At 37.1% G+C, this 23,018-nt stretch overlaps 1 protein-coding gene across 4 annotated transcripts in view; it reads left to right on the forward strand.

The window, feature by feature from the left end:
• LOC134597816 (phosphatidylinositol 3,4,5-trisphosphate 3-phosphatase TPTE2-like) overlaps positions 1 to 23,018 on the forward strand; it is an 83,072-nt gene that overhangs the window by 50,211 nt on the left and 9,843 nt on the right. For 3 of the 4 annotated variants that reach the window (XM_063444859.1, XM_063444858.1, XM_063444860.1), the window contains exons 6-16: positions 5,162 to 5,281; positions 6,468 to 6,567; positions 8,234 to 8,297; positions 10,650 to 10,714; positions 11,488 to 11,548; positions 12,825 to 12,906; positions 13,034 to 13,122; positions 13,613 to 13,674; positions 14,839 to 14,919; positions 15,855 to 15,960; positions 17,649 to 17,746. In XM_063444859.1, coding sequence (XP_063300929.1) covers positions 5,162 to 5,281; positions 6,468 to 6,567; positions 8,234 to 8,297; positions 10,650 to 10,714; positions 11,488 to 11,548; positions 12,825 to 12,906; positions 13,034 to 13,122; positions 13,613 to 13,674; positions 14,839 to 14,919; positions 15,855 to 15,960; positions 17,649 to 17,746 — 928 coding nt within the window. The remainder of the gene's footprint in view (positions 1 to 5,161; positions 5,282 to 6,467; positions 6,568 to 8,233; positions 8,298 to 10,649; positions 10,715 to 11,487; positions 11,549 to 12,824; positions 12,907 to 13,033; positions 13,123 to 13,612; positions 13,675 to 14,838; positions 14,920 to 15,854; positions 15,961 to 17,648; positions 17,747 to 23,018) is intronic. The other variant, XM_063444861.1, reaches the window with a different exon arrangement.

A 23,018-nucleotide genomic window follows, 5' to 3' on the forward strand; every position in this document is an offset into this window, starting at 1 on the left:
AACGTAGTTCATTAATCCAGCGTCGATCAGCTGGTGCGGTCAGATTAAATAGGGAGACCGTGTCATAAAGAGGTGTGGCTAAGCTCCGTGGAACCAGGAAGTAAGAGGATATTATAATTAAGGCATGACAGGCATGGACGTATAGCGGTTCTCAAAATGAATGTGTTGCCAAGAATTCTATACTTGTTTCAAACCATTCCACTGGCACTACCAAGGACCTTCTTCTCGACCCTGAAAACGGCGATTATACGCTATGTCTGGAGAGGGGAGAGATCCCGAGTGTTTACCCAGGTTCAGGGGAGGCCTAGTGCTCCCCGACTTCAAAAAATATCACCAAGATGCCACTATGCAACGCATTCTGGAGTGGCACGCAGCCGAAAATCCGAAGCAATGGGTGACCCTGGACAGAGGTGACTCAGGGGCCAAACTCAGGGCCGAAGTGTGGCAGGAGAAATTGAGATGCCATAGGAGAGATGACGACGGGAACCCGGTGGCTCAGACGCTGAATGTGTGGGAAAGAATTTGGGGATTGGCGTTTGTCTCCCCGAGTCCTAGCCCCTTAATCCCGATCACACACAACCCTAATATTGGAGGGGGCCTCCCGGCTGGTGCATGGACATTCCTGGATGAAAGTGAATATATTCCGATCTGCGCAGCGCTAGAAGGGGGTTGGATGCGATCCCTGGACTCCCTGCTGGGTGATAGAACACGAACGCCCATGACTGGTGCAACTGGTACACTTTTATGACTCCGTCCCCCATAAGGAGTTCCTCCACAGGGAGTTAACGTGGTTTGAGGGCCTCTGTCACAGAGGAACCCGATTAGGCAACGCAGTGTCCACACTTTATCAACACTTGATGGTGGGAAACAACGCGGACAATAACACTTTCAGGAGACGGTGGGAAAATCAGTGGAACAAAACACTCACGACTGCACAATGGGACACGGCACTCCTGTGGCAATACAAAAGTTCCTCTAGCTCATACTACCAAGAAGTCAATTATAAATTGATTTCTATGTGGTACAGAACACCGGTGGCTCTACAACGGATATTTCCGGAGGTGTCCCCGATATGCTGGAAATGCCGAGAGGAAAGAGGCACCATACTGCACCTGTGGTGGGAGTGCCAAGCCATTGCACCGTACTGGGACCAAATTCACATGGAAACTAGAGCTATGCTAGGTGATGACATGGAATGGTCGATGGAACTGGCTCTGCTACATATCACCTCACAATCCATCTCCAGGTACAAAAAGTCTATCCTGCGCCATCTACTGAACGCGGCAAAATCCCTCATTCCCGCATACTGGAAAAAAAACGAAATTCCAATGCGTACGGAATGGCTCCATAAGGTAGGGGATATACAGTCGGCAGAGGCACTACAGGTATCCATCGCGGGGCGCTCGACCAGGCACGCGGAGACTTGGGGACCATGGTTCTTGTATCAACCGACCGGGCAGTAAGCGGATGGCTCCGGTGCCTCAGAGGGAAGGAGGGACAGGAGACAGATCCACAACCGATCACAGCCTGATTCAGCGTTCATCCTCAGGCGAGATTTTACAAACTTTCACACACACACAGAATGAGGCGACACGACAGGTGGCCACTCTGACCGACACTGCCATGCGCACACTGACACATGACACAAGGTCGCGGAAATCAAATGCGAAAAACTACGCATGGTCGGGCGTTTGGTGGGCTGGTCCCACCACAACACTGACAGAACCCCGGATAACTACACTTAGGGACGGAGACCGTACCAACACCACCCAGCTACACCTAGCAATGACCAGCTGATACATATCCGTGGAATATCTCACAACCCTCAACATACGCACCATGCGAAACTCCACTAGCGATGGACTGCTCACGACAGGCAATGGCGACACACATAGTACTCGCCTGCAGGGGGTGCCGAAGTTGGAATGGGGAATCCTCCTCATACCTATCCCCTTTACCTTACTCTTTCTCTATATAACCAAATCTCTGAACGACACCTTACCCATTCTTGACAAAAGGAAAGCAACAGCTATTCATGGTATCACTGACTGCAACAGATAAGGATAGCACACGGGGACAACCCGAGAGTATAAAAAAAAAAAAAAAAAACCTGACCTACCGCACACACCCACCTCACAAAGGAAGGTGACTTACTCGGAAATGCATTCCCAAGATACTTAGACATATTATGAACCCCATGGTAGTATCTGTATCCGTATCTTTAACACTTCATATATTGTAACTAAACTTGTTTTGTTGAAACTTGTAACCAACATACCAAACGCCAATTGTTACACTTATTTACTATGTTATATCTGGAGGCCTGCGAGCCTCATACTCTTCCTGTTCCACATCAATAAAACAGATTTACAAAAAAAAAAAAAGGAAAGGAGTGGAGTGGAGCTTCCCATTAAGTTGAACATTTTAGTTTAGTTTTCATAACTACAATTATTCTCCCTACGACATACCTGGAAATGTTCTATAGTAGAGTAGCCCAAAGAATAGGTCTTCAAGTCTTATAGAACTACAAGGCTGCAAAGCACCATGGTTGTTGTAGTTCTGCCACAGTATAGTTACTGCTTTTGGACATCCCTGGTTTATACATTTTACTTTGCAAGAATTCACAGTCAGGTTTGTAGTGATTCCTGTAATGGTTTAGCAGACGTCAGGCATATATGTATGTAATAGAGCAGCAGGAAATGCTAGCAGAATGCTTGGTTGTATAGGGAGAGGTATTAGCTCATGCCATTGTACAGAACACTGGTGAGACCTCACTTGGAGTATTGTTCGCTGTACTGGAGACCGTATCTCCAGAAGGATATTGATACTTTAGAGAGAGTTAAGAGAAGGGCTACTAAACTGGTTCATGGATTGCAGGATAAAACTTACCAAGAAAGGTTAAAGGATCTTAACATGTAAAGCTTGGAGGAAAGACAAGACGGGGGGATATGATAGAAACATTTAAATACATAAAGGGAATCAACACAGTAAAGGAGGAAACCATATTTAAAAAAAGTCATAGTCTTAAATTAGATGGGCAAAGGTTTAAAAATAATATCAGGAAGTATTACTTTACGGAGAGGGTAGTGGATGCATGTACTAATCTTCCAGCTGAAGTGGTAGAGGTTAACACAGTGAGGGAGTTTAAGCATGCTTGGGATAGGCATAAGGCTATCCTAACTATAAGATAAGGCCAGGGACTAATTAAAAGTATTTTGAAATATTGGGCAGACTAGATGGGACAAATGGTTCTTATGTGCCGTCACATTCTATGTTTCTATAAGTATGTTCATTCACAGTTCAATATAGTTTCAGTGGAACATGAGATTAACAGGTGCATTATTTACAGACTGTGCCTTTACCTGTCTGATTAATAACTACTACAAGTGCTGAATGATTTAATTCATGTGTGTGAAAGGCATAGGAAAGTATCTAAAGTACAGTAACTTTATACCCGAGCAGTGGTGCTTTTCTCTGTATTCCTATGTGCAGAGTAATCTATACGAGAGTGACAAATACACTATGAGGGCTATTCTAAATTGGGCTTTGATGGGAATTCAGATTTCTTCAAACAGGGTTATGTACGAAAGTGAGAATTGTTGTGAATTCATGACAAATTTCTTGCAATTCACACTTTACTGAATAACTCTGTGCTATAAATTATTATGTACAGAAAGTATGTTCAATGGGACATCACTGCACTTTTTCCCTTGACAGGAGCAAAACCTAGATACAGGAACGCTGGACTAAACTATTCTGGACAAAAGTATAAAAATTGGGACAAAAAAGTAGTGTTTTTCTTGGATTTATTTTTTTGTTGGTCTTTGTACATTACCCTAGTGAGCTTTAAAAATTCTCTGTGGGTTAAGTTGCTTATTGTATACTAAAATTCTGCAAAAACGCATAATTCGTCTGAATTTTTTTTTTTTTTTTGTTAATCAATAGAGGAACAAATCAATTCCGATTCTCTAAAACGATCTTACCTGTACAGGTAATACCATAGATAAAACAATTCGAAATTGATTTGTTCAACAACAATTACTAGGAATTTTATTCTGAAAAATCGGCTCAAAATAATTTTTTGGCACAAATCTGCTTCATAATTCTATAAATGTAACTGTGACTTTATTGATATTTATGTAGTTTATTAGCCTCAAATTGATTAGAGCCGAACAAATACTATTACTGTCTACACAGGTTGCCCTTGCTGAGATCATCACAATTGATAATATCCAGTTCATCAAATAGTTTTATAGAGAAGTATCGGTAACCCATGGCACATGCGCAGCAACCACTGCACTAATCCATTGTTTCTCAGAGAGTAGCACAAGTTTCAATACTTCTCTCTAAGAATAATTGCCTTCTTCTTAAAACTACAGTTCAAATCAAGTGAAGCAGGAAACCCTCCCTGTTGCCTGCTTACAGTAAGAAGGGTGTAAATATGGATTTTTTTTTTAATAAAAGTTCCAGTTTTTCTTGAAATCAACACTTTCATAAAATTTGACAGAGAGGATTTTAAAGTTAACCACAAAGCTCTTTAGCAAGCTGATGTGCTTCAGGCAACTAGAGTGTGCCTTTAATCTGGATCAAGACATAGCACTGTGTTATCCAACCATTCTTGCAAAATGTTTTTAACGTAGTTGTATTGTTTCCTAACATACTTTGCATTTTGAACTCCTGTGTATAGGGCGGGGGTTTGCAGAAGTGTAATAATTTGAGAAACTTTCTGAAAAAAAAAATGTAAAAGAAGCCACCTCTTTTTAGTAAAAAGAGAAGGTAAATTATGCAGTAGATGAGATACTTAAAACCAAGCATAGATAAAGTTTAGTATTCATAAAAAAAAGAACTAGCAGTTGGATTTGAATACAGAAAGGTGACAGAACTGATCGTGAATAATTTAAAGACACAGTGACACAAAGTCATTGTTTCCACTGAGCCTTTCACATGATCCCCTCTCGAATTTCCATATTGTGCTCATCCCTTCATCCTAACATAGCGTTTGTCATTGACCTACCATGTCTAAAATGTATTCTATTTATTAATTCATCTTTTGATTACAGAATTTGCAGTCTCCCATGTCTTTTTTAATAATATTGCATGCAAACAGAATCTTCTATGTATATATATTTATATAATAAAGAAATTCTTTTCTGCTTTGCAGATTTCAACGGTATTTTAGTTCTAAGTTAAATATTTTTGATGCTGCTATCGTGGTGATAACCCTGATCATTACTGTAATATACACCTTCACAGACTTCAGCGGGGCAACAAATATTCCAAGGTAGGTAATCAGGGTCACTTTAAGGTGCTTGTGGGTCTTAAACGTATAGCACTGGATTTCACTGTACTCGTACTGTGTACTGATTAGAAGAGCAGCTGAGAAAGGCTTTCTACTTTTAAAGGGGAACTTTTACTTCCCAAAATTTGCAATACTATGTTCATTAATTCCATATATTTAATATAGGGTTAAAATATAAAGTTAAAGTTACAACTGTACATTGCTGTATTTACCTCTATCTTGGAATGAGCACTGCCATCTTGGCGTCCCGTCAGTTATAGTTATAAGTTCTGCCCTTTGCTTGTATCAGTCAACAAAGAGAAAAACAGGTTGCAAAAGTTGCAGATCTCTCGTCTGCAGCCTTTGCAAAGCCTCCCCTTCTAACCCCGCCCAGACTTTCTGTGGCTGTCCAATCACAGACTTTCCAATGCAGCTCAATGAGAAGTCTTTGCAAGGCAAGTGCTCTGAGCAATTACTGTCTCTTGAGTTTAGCTTCACTGAGCTAAATAAACCAGGAAGTAACAAGACCAAATGTCAGACTGACAACCAGTGGGTTAACCAGGATAATTTTAAAAAGTGCCAATTTCTGTTGTAATCAGCACTTTTTGTAAAATAAAAAAGAGGACATAAAGAATTTTAGAAAGCTGAAGTGCTTTAGGGCTCCGGAGTGTCCCTTTAAATATAAGAAATGGGCCATCACATGTATAGTTACTTTTTTAATATGTTTTCAATGTTGTAATTTCCATAGAAGTGATAGTTCCTCTTTTAATTGATCCCACATTCTTTAGTACACTCATATAGTTTTTATTTATCCACATTCATTTTTCCTTCTCCATCTCCTGATGGTATTCTTTGCTTAGATACTCACTTATACCATTTGACAAAGTATCTATGAAACACGTTCTTTGGTGTAACATGTAGAAGTCAATTTTTCAAACATGCAATATGGCAATTCTTGAAGGAGACATACATTTATTGGTGTTGTAAAGAGTATTTAAAAATATATATATCATGTACTGTACACCCGTATGTATTCCAGTGGATCAAATATTTCACAAACAGTTCCCTACAGCTGCTAAAGGCCTTATATCACATATTTTACCAATATCTTGTCACTTATTTACATAGAATGTATTGTATTGTTCTACAAAGAAAGGGTGATTTAACCTTTATATCTTCTTTTACCTAGGCTAGTTAACTTTTTCCGAGCTTTAAGAATTGTCATCTTGGTTAGAATCTTCCGACTGGCTTCCCAGAAGAAACAGCTTGAAAAAGTCACTAGGAGGATGGTGAGTTGATTCTTGGTGTAACAAAGATGTTGTCGGTGCTAAGAGAACACTTACATTTCATGTGTATCATATAAAAACAATTATGCAGAACCCAAAACTTTTTTTTTTTTCACGTAACAGAAGTCGGATCTAGGCGTGTTATTAAAGAACATTGTTGAGGCAATTCTATTAATGTTAAAATTAGGTGATGAGTACACAATTACAGATTTCAAATGTCCTTGAAGATTAAACATAGAAACTATTTGTAGAACACACATTGATTATGCTAAATTATTTATACTAAAACAAAAAAATGTGTTTTACAAATAGTCACTAAAATATGTACGCTTGTAGAGCAAACAAAGGTTTGGGAATGTCACAGTAATGTGGCAGAGATGTCATTATTTAGCTCTTTTGAGCAGAGTCCTCGTCATCATATTGTTCCTGTAACATATTGTATTGCCAAATTTCCCATTTTATAATATCGTAAAGCGCTGTGAAATATGTTGGCGCTAAATAAATGGCGATAATAATAGTAATAATTTAAAATGCCTTGGGTCCAACTATCTATTTTACCCCTACCTAAACGTAAATACCAAGGAATTATTTTAGTAAAAGTGATGTGATTCACCTCATTGGTTCGCCCTAGTTTACTCTGTCGACCCTCGTCTCACTTTGGGACACAGATGTTGAGGGATATGCAAGAACTCTATACTAACTCTTCATTTACCCACGTCGCAAATAAAATATCACCTGTAGCCATATATAGTAAATTAAACCTGCATACCCGGTAATAAATTAAAATGTGTACTTTTACAGCCCATTTTGTCCTATGATATCAATTTCTATTATGTCCTGGCAGCAGTAACAGCAGGCCTTGTACATTTAGGCAACACTGCATAGCATGACATTATTATATCCAATTTATGAGGGTTTTGTGGTAAAGTGTGAATTTCAAATGAATTGCAAAATATTGACCTAAGTAGCCAAACTGAGAACATACTTCACTTGGACGTATTTAGATTTAATTCACATTGAATCATAGCTGTTTTTACCAAAAGATGACCTCTACCAGTTTACCCAATATGTGAATGATCCCCACAATACTTTAATTAGCAAATTATAAACAACAAAGTACCACTTTTGTATACAGATACACACAAGTCCGCATTTCCACTATGACATATTGTATTAATCAGATTGTTTCTGTGGCTTTTTGTTTGAAAACTCATGATGTTGAATTTGAGATTTCTCTTTGATAAGGTGAACTTGCAAAAATTAAAATAACTATAATTAATGTTATTATGAGTGTACAGGCATTACATTAAAAATAATTTACTGTGGAGGCATCATGGTTTTTTTTGGAGCTGGTAGACTCATTAGAAAATTCAGATCTTTTCACACACTAGGTAATTAACCAATAAAAATGCATCCCTAGTTCCCCCTAATTCCTGCAATAATTAGTTTGAGCTCTGTTATTCTGGAAGGTTTCAACATGTTACCTGTTGTCAAGTCAGAACTTTTTTCACCCTCGGTCAATGATATACAAGCTGAACATGGTGGGAATTGTAGTCCAACAATAAACATCTGGAGGTTCTGTAGTCGGAGTTTTCAGAGGCTCATTAATGATATTGTGATATAATCATTTGTATGAGCTGTATTTTAATAACTTTTTTTGTTGAGGTAGGTTTCGGAAAACAAAAGGCGTTACCAGAAGGATGGGTTTGACCTGGATCTTACCTATGTAACTGGTATGAACCTCACATTTTGTTCATCAGCATTTCTTATATTGCTTCAGTTAAAATTTAACATTTGCCTTAGAATATAATTGTTAAAATGAATAATCCAGTACTATTACATACAGTGTGTATATTATTCTATTGAGTTATTTTTTTGTTTTCTCACCTATTTATGGTAGGCTCACTGTACCAAGTATACAGTATGTTCAAACCTCATTGTCATAGCTTCTATTCCCGGCGGGATCATCTCAGCCATTCTTCCTTGCAAGGTTACTAAATGGATTACTATTTGGTGAATTAATACATCTATTTCTCTAGAACATATTTGAAACATCTTTAGATTGTAAGCTCAGGGGCTGTTTCCATAGCATTTTGTAGAAGATGCTGCAGGCATTGGATTGAAGCCCACAATAGGAATCTCTACTGCTTGTACACCTTATACAAATTGTAAATAAATACAATAAATAGGATATATCAATGCCCCATTCCCTGTAAAATAATTTGTACAAAATGCTGTTCCTTCTGTCTGCCCAACTCCCTCCAATATTTAGCACTGTTTTCTCACAGTGACAGGTATCCACTGATAACAGGTCATTTACACAAAGTTACATTTTGTAAAATAAAAATATTGTAATCTTAAGACCTCAGTTGCATTTTCTCAAGGCTCCATATTTGATCCCTTTGTTTTGTCTGTTGTGTCAATCTAACATCCTCATGGAACTAACCCCCCCTCTGTCACTGCCCAACAAGTAGACGGCATGCGGATCAACGTATACTTAAAACCTTTCTGCATTTTCTGCATTGGTGTCATCTTTGACTCTGGCCTAACTTTGAATGAAGGCAATGTGTTAATCGCAGGGACGCTATGTTTGAACATATTGTTATTTGCACTTATATATAATAGGTACAATATAAAATAAGGAGTGTGGTCTGTCACATTTGAAAGAATTAAACTACCATGCTACAATTTACAAAGATCATCTGATAAAGTAAATTGGATTTTAGGGGAAAAGTTGCCTAGTGAACATTTGATGTAAATCAAAGCAAATTTCAAGTTTAAGGTCAAGGACGAAGGTGCAATATACAGGCACCGAAACGCGTGTCGGGCGTTTTTCATCTATTGGTTATTTTCTGTTCAACATGGGAACTGGGCTATTTTTTGTTTTGAGCACTCTTAAGTTCAAATATGCTTTGAATATAAATCTTTAATTTGGGCGTTTTTCATCTATTGATTATTTTTTGTTCAACATGGGCACTAGGCATTTTTTGTTTTGAGCACTCTTAAGTTCAAATATGCTTTGAATATAAATCTTTAATTCATGTCTCTACCACTATACCTGTCTAGTTAGTTTAACAGGGAGAGAGGCTTTATAAAGTTCATTGTCAGTTTATTTCAAACTGACTTTCATTTCATTTTATTCTCTCTCCCATTTATCTTTCTATTGCTCTGCTCGGACTAGTAGTATCCCTGGAATATTCCTATACCTAGGGATTCTATCCCCTATTAGGAGTCTAATTACTAGGGCTCCATAGGGGGGGTGCTTAGGACCTTGTACAACTTTTTATCGGAGACTTTATACTCCTGGAGGTTGCTCGGCAGAGTGCTGTTTAGATATAGGGGCACTAGGGGGATGGACACTTATGTTCTAGCCTTTTCCTAATAAAGCTTTATTATTTTTTGTGTAATAGATCCCTCGGGCTATTTAGCAGTGTTTTTTCCCCTATATCTTCTTTGGTGGTATAGTAGGTATTAGTCACCTTTGTATATACTTTCTTTTTTTCTTTTTATTGTTTATCTGGCCTCACCCTCCGTGGGTTTATTAAGCTAGTATTTATTTGCAAACCAGTTTCCTATGTGGCTATATTTATATCCAGGTGATGCACGGGGTCTCATGTCTTGTTTTAGATTGAGACTCCTTAGCATCTCTCTCTCTCTCTTTTTTGTTCAAAATAGATGATCTTGCTGTCACTGCCTAACTCTGTCTCCTCTCGGAGGCAGGGGTGCTCCTGACTCATTGTATAGCCCCTTTGAGCAATGTTATGTTCTGGATTTTGATGATAAATTGCAGGGTCCATTGATCATGTGGGAGTGTTTTTGCCCCTGGTTATTATACCCTACTGTACACTTTGCTTATATTCCTTTATATTACATGGTATAAATCTCTCAAATAAAGATTTGCAAAAAATGAAAATAGAATAATTGTACTAGAACAATTCTCTAACTCAAATATGCTTCCAGATCGTCTCTTTTGGCCTTATATTTGAAATGCATTCGCTCTGAATTCTTACGTTAGTAAAATAACCCTGATGGTAGAACATTGACAGATACATATACTGAACGATGCGCTTCTTTATTTTGATTAGATCGGATAATTGCGATGTCATTCCCATCATCTGGAAAGCAGTCCTTTTACAGGAATCCAATAAAGGTAAGACTTTTTAATATGGTTCTCATATATAAGTGTGTTTGTGTGTGTGTCTCCCAGTGGAACCCAGCAGATAGCATTAAGTTTTCTACTGGATTTATAGCCATGTTTACGGTTTACCTCTCTGACTGTCCCAGGTGTCTCTTTACTGGACACTATTGAAACTTAAAATTTCAAAGAGCCCCCGAGGATTGATGTCTAATGGTGTGAGTTAATTTAGTAATTAGGAGACCACTTTAGTCACCCAGAGCACTTCATCTCAATGCTGCTATCACCAAGTCAGATTCGGTTATAAGGACATTGAATGTCCTCTAATGCTGATCATAGGGAAGCATTGGATTTAATACTTCCCTATAAGAAGCATTTGATTGGACGAGCGTACTACTGCCGCACATGTGCTACTCACCCTCAATGCTATTATTGGATAAGAAGATGAAGATGTGACTGTCTGTTGGATGACGTCACCAGAGGTGGGGTTTTTTTTGTAGGGCTGCCCTGAATGTAACTATGCATTCCTAACGTTAGGATATAGAAGGAAAATGTTAGTGCGTTAGCGTGCTAGCATTCTTGTGCAATGTTTGCGATAATTTTTTGAAACAAGATACGGGCTTCTATAAAGTTTATAAGCTTTATAGTAAATTATGAAATGGTGTGTGTTTTACTTGTACATTATATATAATATATTACTTTAACTATTTTTAAATTTTTCTTATTTCTTTTATGTTGGGAATACAATGTATATGTCTATTATAATGTATGCATGTCTTTATTTTAAGGAGGTGGCCAGATTTTTGGACTTGAAGCATAAAGATCATTACAAAATCTACAATTTATGCAGTAGGTGTCCTCAAAATTATTTTTATTTCCTGAAATTATAATTTTTTAATTGGGGTTTAAAAGCTCAGAAATGTGCAGTACATAGCATGTGCAGCAACCACAGGAGTGAAACAACATGACAGTGGTTATAAACTGAGATCTCAGCCTCCTGGAAAAAAGCAGAATAACTCTCAAAGTAGGAGGAAGAAGAAAGCCAGTGGAAACAGAGAAACAATTAATATAATTTAAAAAAAGAACTTCTTAATGGAATTGGCAAAAAAAAAAAAAAAAAATGATATCACCTTGTGTGTGACGTGTAATGAAATGTGGCAATCCAGGAACAAACTTATTTTAAAATGTCTAGAAACATTGGAGGCAACCTATGCCATCCAGATGTTGTGAACTACATATCCCATAATCTTTTGCCAGCCATAATGCTGATAAGACACCAGGGGAGATGTAGTCCACAACATCTGGAATGTCAAAGATTGCATGTCCCTGATATAGAACTCTGAATTTGTTAAAGGGACACTATAGGCACCCAGACCACTTCAGCTCATTGAAGTGGTCTGGGTGCAGTGTCCCAGGTCCCTTAACCCTGCAATGGTAATTATTTCAAGCCTAGTATCTGTCTAACAGACAGCCACAAAAGGGGCTTCTGGGCTGTTAGGCTACTTTTGGTCTCCTGACGCTGGATGTCCTCACGCTATGCATAAGGACTTTCAGTGTCACCCAAATCCCTATAGGAATGCATTGGAGAATGCTTTTCTATGGGGAAATCCTAATGTGAGCGCAGCCGTTGCCGCGCATGCGCATTAGGTCTCCCCTGCCAGCTGACGTCGGTGGGGGAGGAGCAAAAGCGGACCCGAGAAAGAGCCTAGGGATGCTGGTGCTGAACTGAAGTTTTTTTTTTACCCTTTCTGTACCATAGGGGGTTGGGGCGTGGGTGGGGTGACGTGAGGGAAGGGGGCCTATAGTGCCAGGGAAAAAAACTTTTTTTTCCTGGCACTATAGTGTCCCTTTAAGTTTATAAGATTTATACATTTGTAGGACTTACAGATAACAGTCAGTTTTTTTTTTTACAAACTATGTGCCATGCATTAAATGTACTTTAATGTACAGAAACACTGTAGTTCATGTTGCAAAATGGCTAATTCATGCAATTCCAATTAGTACATATTATCAGGTCAAATACATCTGCCAGAAACTCCACAACGTAGTGATAAAGAATACTGTTTATAGAATGATGTGTTACTTGCTATAGAAAGCTGTATGATACAATATTCTGTCTTTTCAGGTGAGAAAGGATATGATCCCAAATTTTTCCATTATCGGGTGGAAAGGGTGTTTATAGATGATCATAATGTCCCGGCATTAGCGTAAGTGCCTTTTTTAATCAAAGGCTGGACAATTTATATTATATTGATTATATTGTACTTTATACACATCGATCAGTTCTCAGAATTCAGTAAGTTAAGACAAAACCTTATTTACTTTTTTTTTTAGAGATATGTTGGCCTTCACCGCAAATGTACGAGCATGGATGGCACTAGATCCTAAAAACGTTATAGCAATTCACTGTAAAGGGGGAAAAGGTAAGAAGACGAGAAGATGCTTCCTTATTTGAGGTTCTTCGTTACTAAATCGCTGTTTTAAACCACATTAGTTATCATGATCACAGAGCTAGCACATGCATAGCACATATATACGATCCTGTAATATTGTAAATCTTTGAATACATATATTTGGTTGTTACAATATATTATCAATCACAGGGTAACGTAGCTCTCTGTTAAAGATCTCAGCATCATGAAGGCTCCAATCCATAGTCTAATGCTCTTAGGACTTCTGGAGGAGGTCAATGTCACTGTCCAGCAGCCAGTAAGCAGACAGCAGTGAGAAAGTTAAAATAACACAAAAGCTGTTTTTCATTATTCCATACTCTCTGAGGCTTAGCATGCAATAACATCTGTTTGCTAGATAATACATTTTCTAGGTAGTAAAGCTGTTTGGATTGACATTTGAGTTAACATAATATATTATGGTATACAATCTTCATGTGCTTTATTTTTTTGCCTGTTTTAGGTCGAACAGGAACTATGGTTTGTACATACCTCGTTGACTGTGACCAATTTGAGAGTGCGAAGGTATGTCACTGAATTCTTTCCACTGAAATGTATAATTTGAACCACTGATGCTATAAACCATTAAATAGTTTTGGTCACTTCCCAATGCGGTGGTCACCTCACCATTATTAGTGGGAGAACCCAATATTAATTTGATGCAAGTGAGAACCAGGATCGCTGACAATGATTATATTGCCATTTTAGCCTTCTGTTCCTGTTAAATCTTGTTGTTTGTCTTATATGCTACTTATAACCCAGTGTACCATTGCAAAGCACTTCCTGAAAATATTAGTCCTCTTTCTTTCTTTATTTTAAATTCTGTATTTGCTGTCAGTCAGAAGGTACAAAAGTAGCATATGAACAAACACAGCAATGTTTTCTGGAAAGAGGCCATAGAATTGGGTACCTCAGCAGTTCATTTGTCCATAAGATAGGTACTTAAGGACAACGGCATTCAACAAAACCTCAACCAATACTTCTATATAAGAGGGTAAAAAATGTCACTGCAGGAGAAAAACAAAAAATGGACAATCAATAGTGTAGATATACAAGTTATCAAAGTGGCTAGAAATGATTGCAATGTTAGCACTCACAAAGGAGTCTCTGGTGATTGACACTTGGCTCTGGTGATGGATGCAATTGCTTTAAATGGAATCACTCACGCGGTTTTGAGCCTAGTATAGCGTCCCAAAGACGATAGATTCCACTCGTCCTGATATAAATAAGGAATTGAAATGTATTAGAATTAAAAATATAAATAAATAAAATCAATGCTTTATAAAAGAAATCGCAATGGGTACATGCTAGTCCAAAATGTGTTTCGCCTGGTCCGGCTTCATCATTCCTGTTCCTCTCTCCATGTTTATATCCTCCTTCTAATTATCATAATTAAACTTCCTTGCCTCTTTCAAACCAACCCTCTTCTGTGTTTGGAACAAACCTTGCGTTCCACGGTTATGATGTTGCACTTTTGGGCTATGTTTTGTCACTTTGTGGCCGTCTGTCTATCTTACGTCTTTAGAACACACCAGGTGTTCCACCTACCAGACCCAGCAGGTCCTAGCTTTCTGTAATGAAATGCATAGCTTCTTGTATCCAAGCATCCCTTATAGTTTGACGATGTCCTCTTTCTTGTATATATTGTATTTACTATATATACCTGTATCACGTGTCTTCTTCTTGTAGGAAAGTCTGGATTATTTTGGAGAACGTAGGACTGATACATCTGTTAGCACCAAGTTCCAGGGTGTGGAAACACCATCTCAGGTGAGTGTATCCACTGTTACTGTAATTGGATGCATTATTTATGTGAGACGAAGTTTCCAGAAGTCTAATACAAAAGGTGTTTGTTTGAAAAGAGATCAAAATATGTAAATCCAGATTCATTTCACAATTGAACACTTTTGGGTTCTACTACACATAGATAGAGCCTGGGGTCTAGATTTATGTTAAGATAGTCTTCCATTTTTTTTTCCACTGTGATATGTATTTTTGTACTCCAGGAAAATAATAACATTTGGTCTAATTTATGGAGATTTTTTAAATGTGTTTTTTTTTTCTACTGTTTATTAAATCTCCCTTCTAACACAAAATAAAAGTTTTAAAGGGCAACTTTTATCAAATATTAATTTCTTGATTTTTAAACATGTATTACATTTAATGAAACCTAATTGTTTTATATTGTTTCTTTGGGTTCTCAAACTTGGCCTGGCAGACAATGTCTCGTGTCACAAGGGACTGTCAAGTCCAATGACAAAAAACACTAAAAGATGCCCTTAGTAGCAGAATTTCTCAAAACTTTGCCTCAAGCTTTAATCATCCCTAACCCTATTTGATGGGCGCTTTTAGCTACCAATACATACATATAATTGTGTAGTATTATGTGGAAAAGGTTCCATGGCATCAAATAAGAAAATCAAGAACATTGGAGACTGTGACCTATAGCTTAATGACATAATTTGTTGCCATTGAAGCTGCAATTGCCTTTGACTCTTTAAAACATTAATGTGTATCAGATGATACATTTTGTGAATCAACATAATGTTTTTAAGATACAAAAGATTCATTTTTGGGGGCTTTTTTTTAAAATTAGAAACAAAAATATAGATTAGTATACCACTATAGTTGACCCTTATCTTTGTTAGCCTTCATGATAGGCAATGCCTTCTAATATTGACTATGGTGTATATGTTACGTTCCAGAGCAGGTATGTCACCTACTATGAAATAATCAAGAACAAATACCAGCTGCAGCTTCCCCCAGAGAAAAAACTCAAGATTCGAAGCATCAGAATCCACTCAATTGGTGGTAAGACCTCAGTCATCTGACCAGTGAACAATGTTGCCTTTAAAAACCTTTGAATGTTAGAGTCTGCAAACTGTATTAGTAGTTTAAAGAGTACGGCTTTAATAATGAGTTAAAGTAATAGTTTAAATAAAGACAATGTGATTTAAATGTTTTCAGTGTATTACAGTATTTTATTTGCTTATTTTATTATTATTACTAATATTGCCATTTATATAGCGACAACAGATTCCGTAGTGCTTTACAATATTATTAGAGGGGGGATTTAACTATACATAGGACAATTACAAGAAAACTTACAGGAACGATAGGTTAAAGAAGACCCTGCTCAAACGAGCTTACAGTCTATAGGAGGTGGGGTATAAAACACATTATGACAGGAAATAGCAATCAAACAAGGTGGGAGTGAAGCAGAGCTAGAGGAGAGAGTAGAGTGCTGCCCTTTGGGAGAGAGCAAGAGACAGGTATGTGAGGTAGAGGTTACTCTGGGAGGCCAGAAGCTAAAGAGATGGGTTTTAACCCCTTAAGGACCAAACTTCTGGAATAAAAGGGAATCATGACATGTCACACATGTCATGTGTCCTTAAAGGGTTAAGGCACTTCTTAAACGATTGAAGACTAGGGGAGAGTCTGATGGCGGTAGGCAGGCTATTCCATAGGAAGGGAGCCGCCCGCGAGAAGTCCTGCAAGCCGTACTGGTGCGAGCAGCATACAGGAAACTCATATAGGATACAGGAAGCCAATATAAGGACTGACAGAGGGGTGAGGTGTGAGAGGACCGACTAGAGAGGAAAATTAGTCTGGCAGCAGCATTCATTACAGACTGTAGCAGGGCAATGCGGCTTTTGGGGAGACCAATAAGGAGAGGGTTACAGTAATCCATGCGGGAAATTACTAGAGCATGGACAAGCTCCTTGGTAGCATCTTGCGTAAGAAAGGGGCGGATGCAGGCTATGTTTTTAAGATGGAATCTACAGGATTTGGCAACATACTGAATGTGAGGCTCAAAGGTGAGGCCAGAATCAAGTATGACGCTAAGACATTTATCATGTGATATGTCTGTTCCATGAACAAAATAAAATAAATCCCAGGATGCTCTGCAGTAAAACACTAGGTGTTAATGAGAACTCTGTAAACATTATATTTCTGTATCCAAAACGAATTTTTTGCTAGTAAATTATTTATTTTTCCAGATCAAATCTGATGTTTTATATTTTATGATCTCTAAAGCCTTTTACCCACTCAATATTTTTTTTAAAGGAATAAAGAGACAAAACACTAAAATTGCAGTAATTCTTTTAGCAATATCAGGGTTATTCAGTAACAGTAAGAATTTTTGAGAATTCAAAGTGAATTTTAAATTGAAGACCAAAGTAGCTGAACTAATAGCAAAGCTGACTTGGAGGATTTTTACAATCTTGGCTTTAAATATGACATTCAGTTTAAATTACAAATAGTTCTCTCTTTAATGAATAACCCTGTATGTCAAATTGCTGTTTTATCCTATGTTTATGCATCCTGCTTTTTCAAATAAATGTTATCTCATTAAAAAACCTAAAAGAACTTGGTAGTGAAGAGGTTAATAAGAAATGTTATGATATACATTTTCAAATGCATATATTACAATTCTCATATGTCACATGTTTGTTTATTCCTATTGACATTTAGCTTGTATTACTATTTCTTTTGAGGTGTAGGAAAAAGCAATGGAAGTGACTTGAAAGTTCAGATAGTATCAAAGCAAACAGTGGTTTTCAAGTGTGTTTGTGAAACTCAGGAATACTGTAAGGTAAGTAACAAGCTCTCTAACAGCAAGATCTGCAACATAGCATTTTGTCTAGCAATAACAGATTCTATCAAAGTAACAGTATCTATAACAGTAACATGTTCTGTAACAGACTGATACTGTCTGCCAATAGCACACTCTGTCACAGTAACTCAATCTATATCAGTGACATGATCTGTAACAGTACTATGCTGTCTAGCAATAACAGATTCTATCAAAGTAACAGGATCTATAACAGTAACATGTTTTGTAACAGACTGACACTGTCTGCCAATAGCACACTCTGTCACAGTAACTCAATCTATATCAGTGACATGATCTGTAACAGTACTATGCTGTCTAGCAATAACAGATTCTATCAAAGTAACAGGATCTATAACAGTAACATGTTTTGTAACAGAGTGATACTGTCTGCCAATAGCACACTCTGTCACAGTAACTCAATTAATATCAGTAACATGATCTGTAACAGTAGTATGCTGTCTAGCAATAACAGATTATATAAAATTAACAGGATCTATAACAGTAACATGTTCTGTAACAGAGTGATACTGTCTGCCAATAGCACACTCTGTCACAGTAACTCAATCTATATCAGTGACATGATCTGTAACAGTACTATGCTGTCTAGCAATAACAGATTCTATCAAAGTAACAGGATCTATAACAGTAACATGTTTTGTAACAGAGTGATACTGTCTGCCAATAGCACACTCTGTCACAGTAACTCAATTAATATCAGTAACATGATCTGTAACAGTACTATGCTGTCTAGCAATAACAGATTCTATCAAAGTAACAGGATTTATAACAGTAACATGTTCTGTAACAGAATGATACTGTCTGCCAATAGCACACTCTGTCACAGTAACTCAATCTATATCAGTGACATGATCTGTAACAGTAGTATGCTGTCTAGCAATAACAGATTCTATCAAAGTAACAGGATCTATAACAGTAACATGTTCTGTAACAGAATAATACTGTCTGCCAATACTACACTCTGTCACAGTAACTCAATCTATATCAGTGACATGATCTGTAACAGTAGTATGCTGTCTAGCAATAACAGATTCTATCAAAGTAACAGGATCTATAACAGTAACATGTTCTGTAACAGAGTGATACTGTCTGCCAATAGCACACTCTGTCACAGTAACTCAATCTATATCAGTGACATGATCTGTAACAGTAGTATGCTGTCTAGCAATAACATTCTATCAAAGTAACAGGATTTATAACAGTAACATGTTCTGTAACAGAGTGATACTGTCTGCCAATAGCACACTCTGTCACAGTAACTCAATCTATATCAGTGACATGATCTGTAACAGTAGTATGCTGTCTAGCAATAACAGATTCTATCAAAGTAACAGAATTTATAACAGTAACATGTTCTGTAACAGACTGATACTGTCTAGCAATAACAGATTCTATCAAAGTAACAGGATTTATAACAGTAAAATGTTCTGTAACAGAATGATACTGTCTGCCAATAGCACACTCTGTCACAGTAACTCAATCTATATCAGTGACATGATCTGTAACAGTAGTATGCTGTCTAGCAATAACAGATTCTATCAAAGTAACAGGATCTATAACAGTAACATGTTCTGTAACAGAATCATACTGTCTGCCAATAGCACACTCTGTCACAGTAACTCAATCTATATCAGTGACATGATCTGTAACAGTAGTATGCTGTCTAGCAATAACAGATTCTATCAAAGTAACAGGATCTATAACAGTAACATGTTCTGTAAAAGAGTAATACTGTCTGCCAATAGCACACTCTGTCACAGTAACTCAATCTATATCAGTGACATGATCCGTAACAGTAGTATGCTGTCTAGCAATAACAGATTCTATCAAAGTAACAGGATTTATAACAGTAACATGTTCTGTAACAGAGTGATACTGTCTGCCAATAGCACACTCTGTCACAGTAACTCAATCTATATCAGTGACATGATCTGTAACAGTAGTATGCTGTCTAGCAATAACAGATTCTATCAAAGTAACAGGATCTATAACAGTAACATGTTCTGTAACAGAGTGATACTGTCTGCCAATAGCACACTCTGTCACAGTAACTCAATCTATATCAGTGACATGATCTGTAACAGTAGTATGCTGTCTAGCAATAACAGATTCTATCAAAGTAACAAGATTTATAACAGTAACATGTTCTGTAACAGACTGATACTGTCTGCCAATAGCACACTCTGTCACAGTAACTCAATCTATATCAGTGACATGATCTGTAACAGTAGTATGCTGTCTAGCAATAACAGATTCTATCAAAGTAACAGGATTTATAACAGTGACATATTTTGTAACAGACTGATACTGTCTAGCAATAACAGATTCTATCAAAGTAACAGGATCTATAACAGTAACATGTTCTGTAACAGACTGATACTGTCTGCCAATAGCACACTCTGTCACAGTAACTCAATCTATATCAGTAACATGATCTGTAACAGTAGTATGCTGTCTAGCAATAACAGATTCTATCAAAGTAACAGGATCTATAACAGTAACATGTTCAGTAACAGAGTGATACTGCCTGCCAATTGCACACTCTGTCACAGTAACTCAATTAATATCAGTAACATGATCTGTAACAGTAGTATGCTGTCTAGCAATAACAGGTTCTATCAAATTAACAGGATCTATAACAGTAACATGTTCAGTAACAAAGTGATACTGCCTGACAATTGCACACTCTGTCACAGTAACACAATTAATATCAGTAACATGATCTGTAACAGTAGTATGCTGTCTAGCAATAACAGATTCTATCAAAGTAACAGGATCTATAACAGTAACATGTTTTGTAACAGACTGACACTGTCTGCCAATAGCACACTCTGTCACAGTAACTCAATCTATATCAGTGACATGATCTGTAACAGTACTATGCTGTCTAGCAATAACAGATTCTATCAAAGTAACAGGATCTATAACAGTAACATGTTTTGTAACAGAGTGATACTGTCTGCCAATAGCACACTCTGTCACAGTAACTCAATTAATATCAGTAACATGATCTGTAACAGTACTATGCTGTCTAGCAATAACAGATTCTATCAAAGTAACAGGATTTATAACAGTAACATGTTCTGTAACAGAATGATACTGTCTGCCAATAGCACACTCTGTCACAGTAACTCAATCTATATCAGTGACATGATCTGTAACAGTAGTATGCTGTCTAGCAATAACAGATTCTATCAAAGTAACAGGATCTATAACAGTAACATGTTCTGTAACAGAATAATACTGTCTGCCAATACCACACTCTGTCACAGTAACTCAATCTATATCAGTGACATGATCTGTAACAGTAGTATGCTGTCTAGCAATAACAGATTCTATCAAAGTAACAGGATTTATAACAGTAACATGTTCTGTAACAGACTGATACTGTCTAGCAATAACAGATTCTATCAAAGTAACAGGATTTATAACAGTAAAATGTTCTGTAACAGAATGATACTGTCGGCCAATAGCACACTCTGTCACAGTAACTCAATCTATATCAGTGACATGATCTGTAACAGTAGTATGCTGTCTAGCAATAACAGATTCTATCAAAGTAACAGGATCTATAACAGTAACATGTTCTGTAACAGAATCATACTGTCTGCCAATAGCACACTCTGTCACAGTAACTCAATCTATATCAGTGACATGATCTGTAACAGTAGTATGCTGTCTAGCAATAACAGATTCTATCAAAGTAACAGGATCTATAACAGTAACATGTTCTGTAACAGAGTAATACTGTCTGCCAATAGCACACTCTGTCACAGTAACTCAATCTATATCAGTGACATGATCTGTAACAGTAGTATGCTGTCTAGCAATAACAGATTCTATCAAAGTAACAGGATTTATAACAGTAACATGTTCTGTAACAGAGTGATACTGTCTGCCAATAGCACACTCTGTCACAGTAACTCAATCTATATCAGTGACATGATCTGTAACAGTAGTATGCTGTCTAGCAATAACAGATTCTATCAAAGTAACAGGATTTATAACAGTAACATGTTCTGTAACAGACTGATACTGTCTAGCAATAACAGATTCTATCAAAGTAACAGGATTTATAACAGTAAAATGTTCTGTAACAGAATGATACTGTCTGCCAATAGCACACTCTGTCACAGTAACTCAATCTATATCAGTGACATGATCTGTAACAGTAGTATGCTGTCTAGCAATAACAGATTCTATCAAAGTAACAGGATCTATAACAGTAACATGTTCTGTAACAGAATCATACTGTCTGCCAATAGCACACTCTGTCACAGTAACTCAATCTATATCAGTGACATGATCTGTAACAGTAGTATGCTGTCTAGCAATAACAGATTCTATCAAAGTAACAGGATCTATAACAGTAACATGTTCTGTAACAGAGTGATACGGTCTGCCAATAGCACACTCTGTCACAGTAACTCAATCTATATCAGTGACATGATCTGTAACAGTAGTATGCTGTCTAGCAATAACAGATTCTATCAAAGTAACAGGATTTATAACAGTGACATATTTTGTAACAGACTGATACTGTCTAGCAATAACAGATTCTATCAAAGTAACAGGATCTATAACAGTAACATGTTCTGTAACAGACTGATACTGTCTGCCAATAGCACACTCTGTCACAGTAACTCAATCTATATCAGTAACATGATCTGTAACAGTAGTATGCTGTCTAGCAATAACAGATTCTATCAAAGTAACAGGATCTATAACAGTAACATGTTCAGTAACAGAGTGATACTGCCTGCCAATTGCACACTCTGTCACAGTAACTCAATTAATATCAGTAACATGATCTGTAACAGTAGTATGCTGTCTAGCAATAACAGGTTCTATCAAATTAACAGGATCTATAACAGTAACATGTTCAGTAACAAAGTGATACTGCCTGACAATTGCACACTCTGTCACAGTAACACAATTAATATCAGTAACATGATCTGTAACAGTAGTATGCTGTCTAGCAATAACAGGTTCTATCAAAGTAACAGGATTTATAACAGTAACATGTTCTGTAACAGACTGATACTGTCTGCCAATAGCACACTATGTCACAGTAACTCAATCTATATCAGTAACATGATCTGTAACAGTAGTATGCTGTCTAGCAATAACAGATTCTATCAAAGTAACAGGATCTATAACAGTAACATGTTCAGTAACAGAGTGATACTGCCTGCCAATTGCACACTCTGTCACAGTAATTCAATTAATATCA

The sequence above is a fragment of the Pelobates fuscus genome, chromosome 1 (genome assembly GCF_036172605.1).
Source record: "Pelobates fuscus isolate aPelFus1 chromosome 1, aPelFus1.pri, whole genome shotgun sequence".
Lineage (NCBI taxonomy): Eukaryota > Metazoa > Chordata > Amphibia > Anura > Pelobatidae > Pelobates > Pelobates fuscus.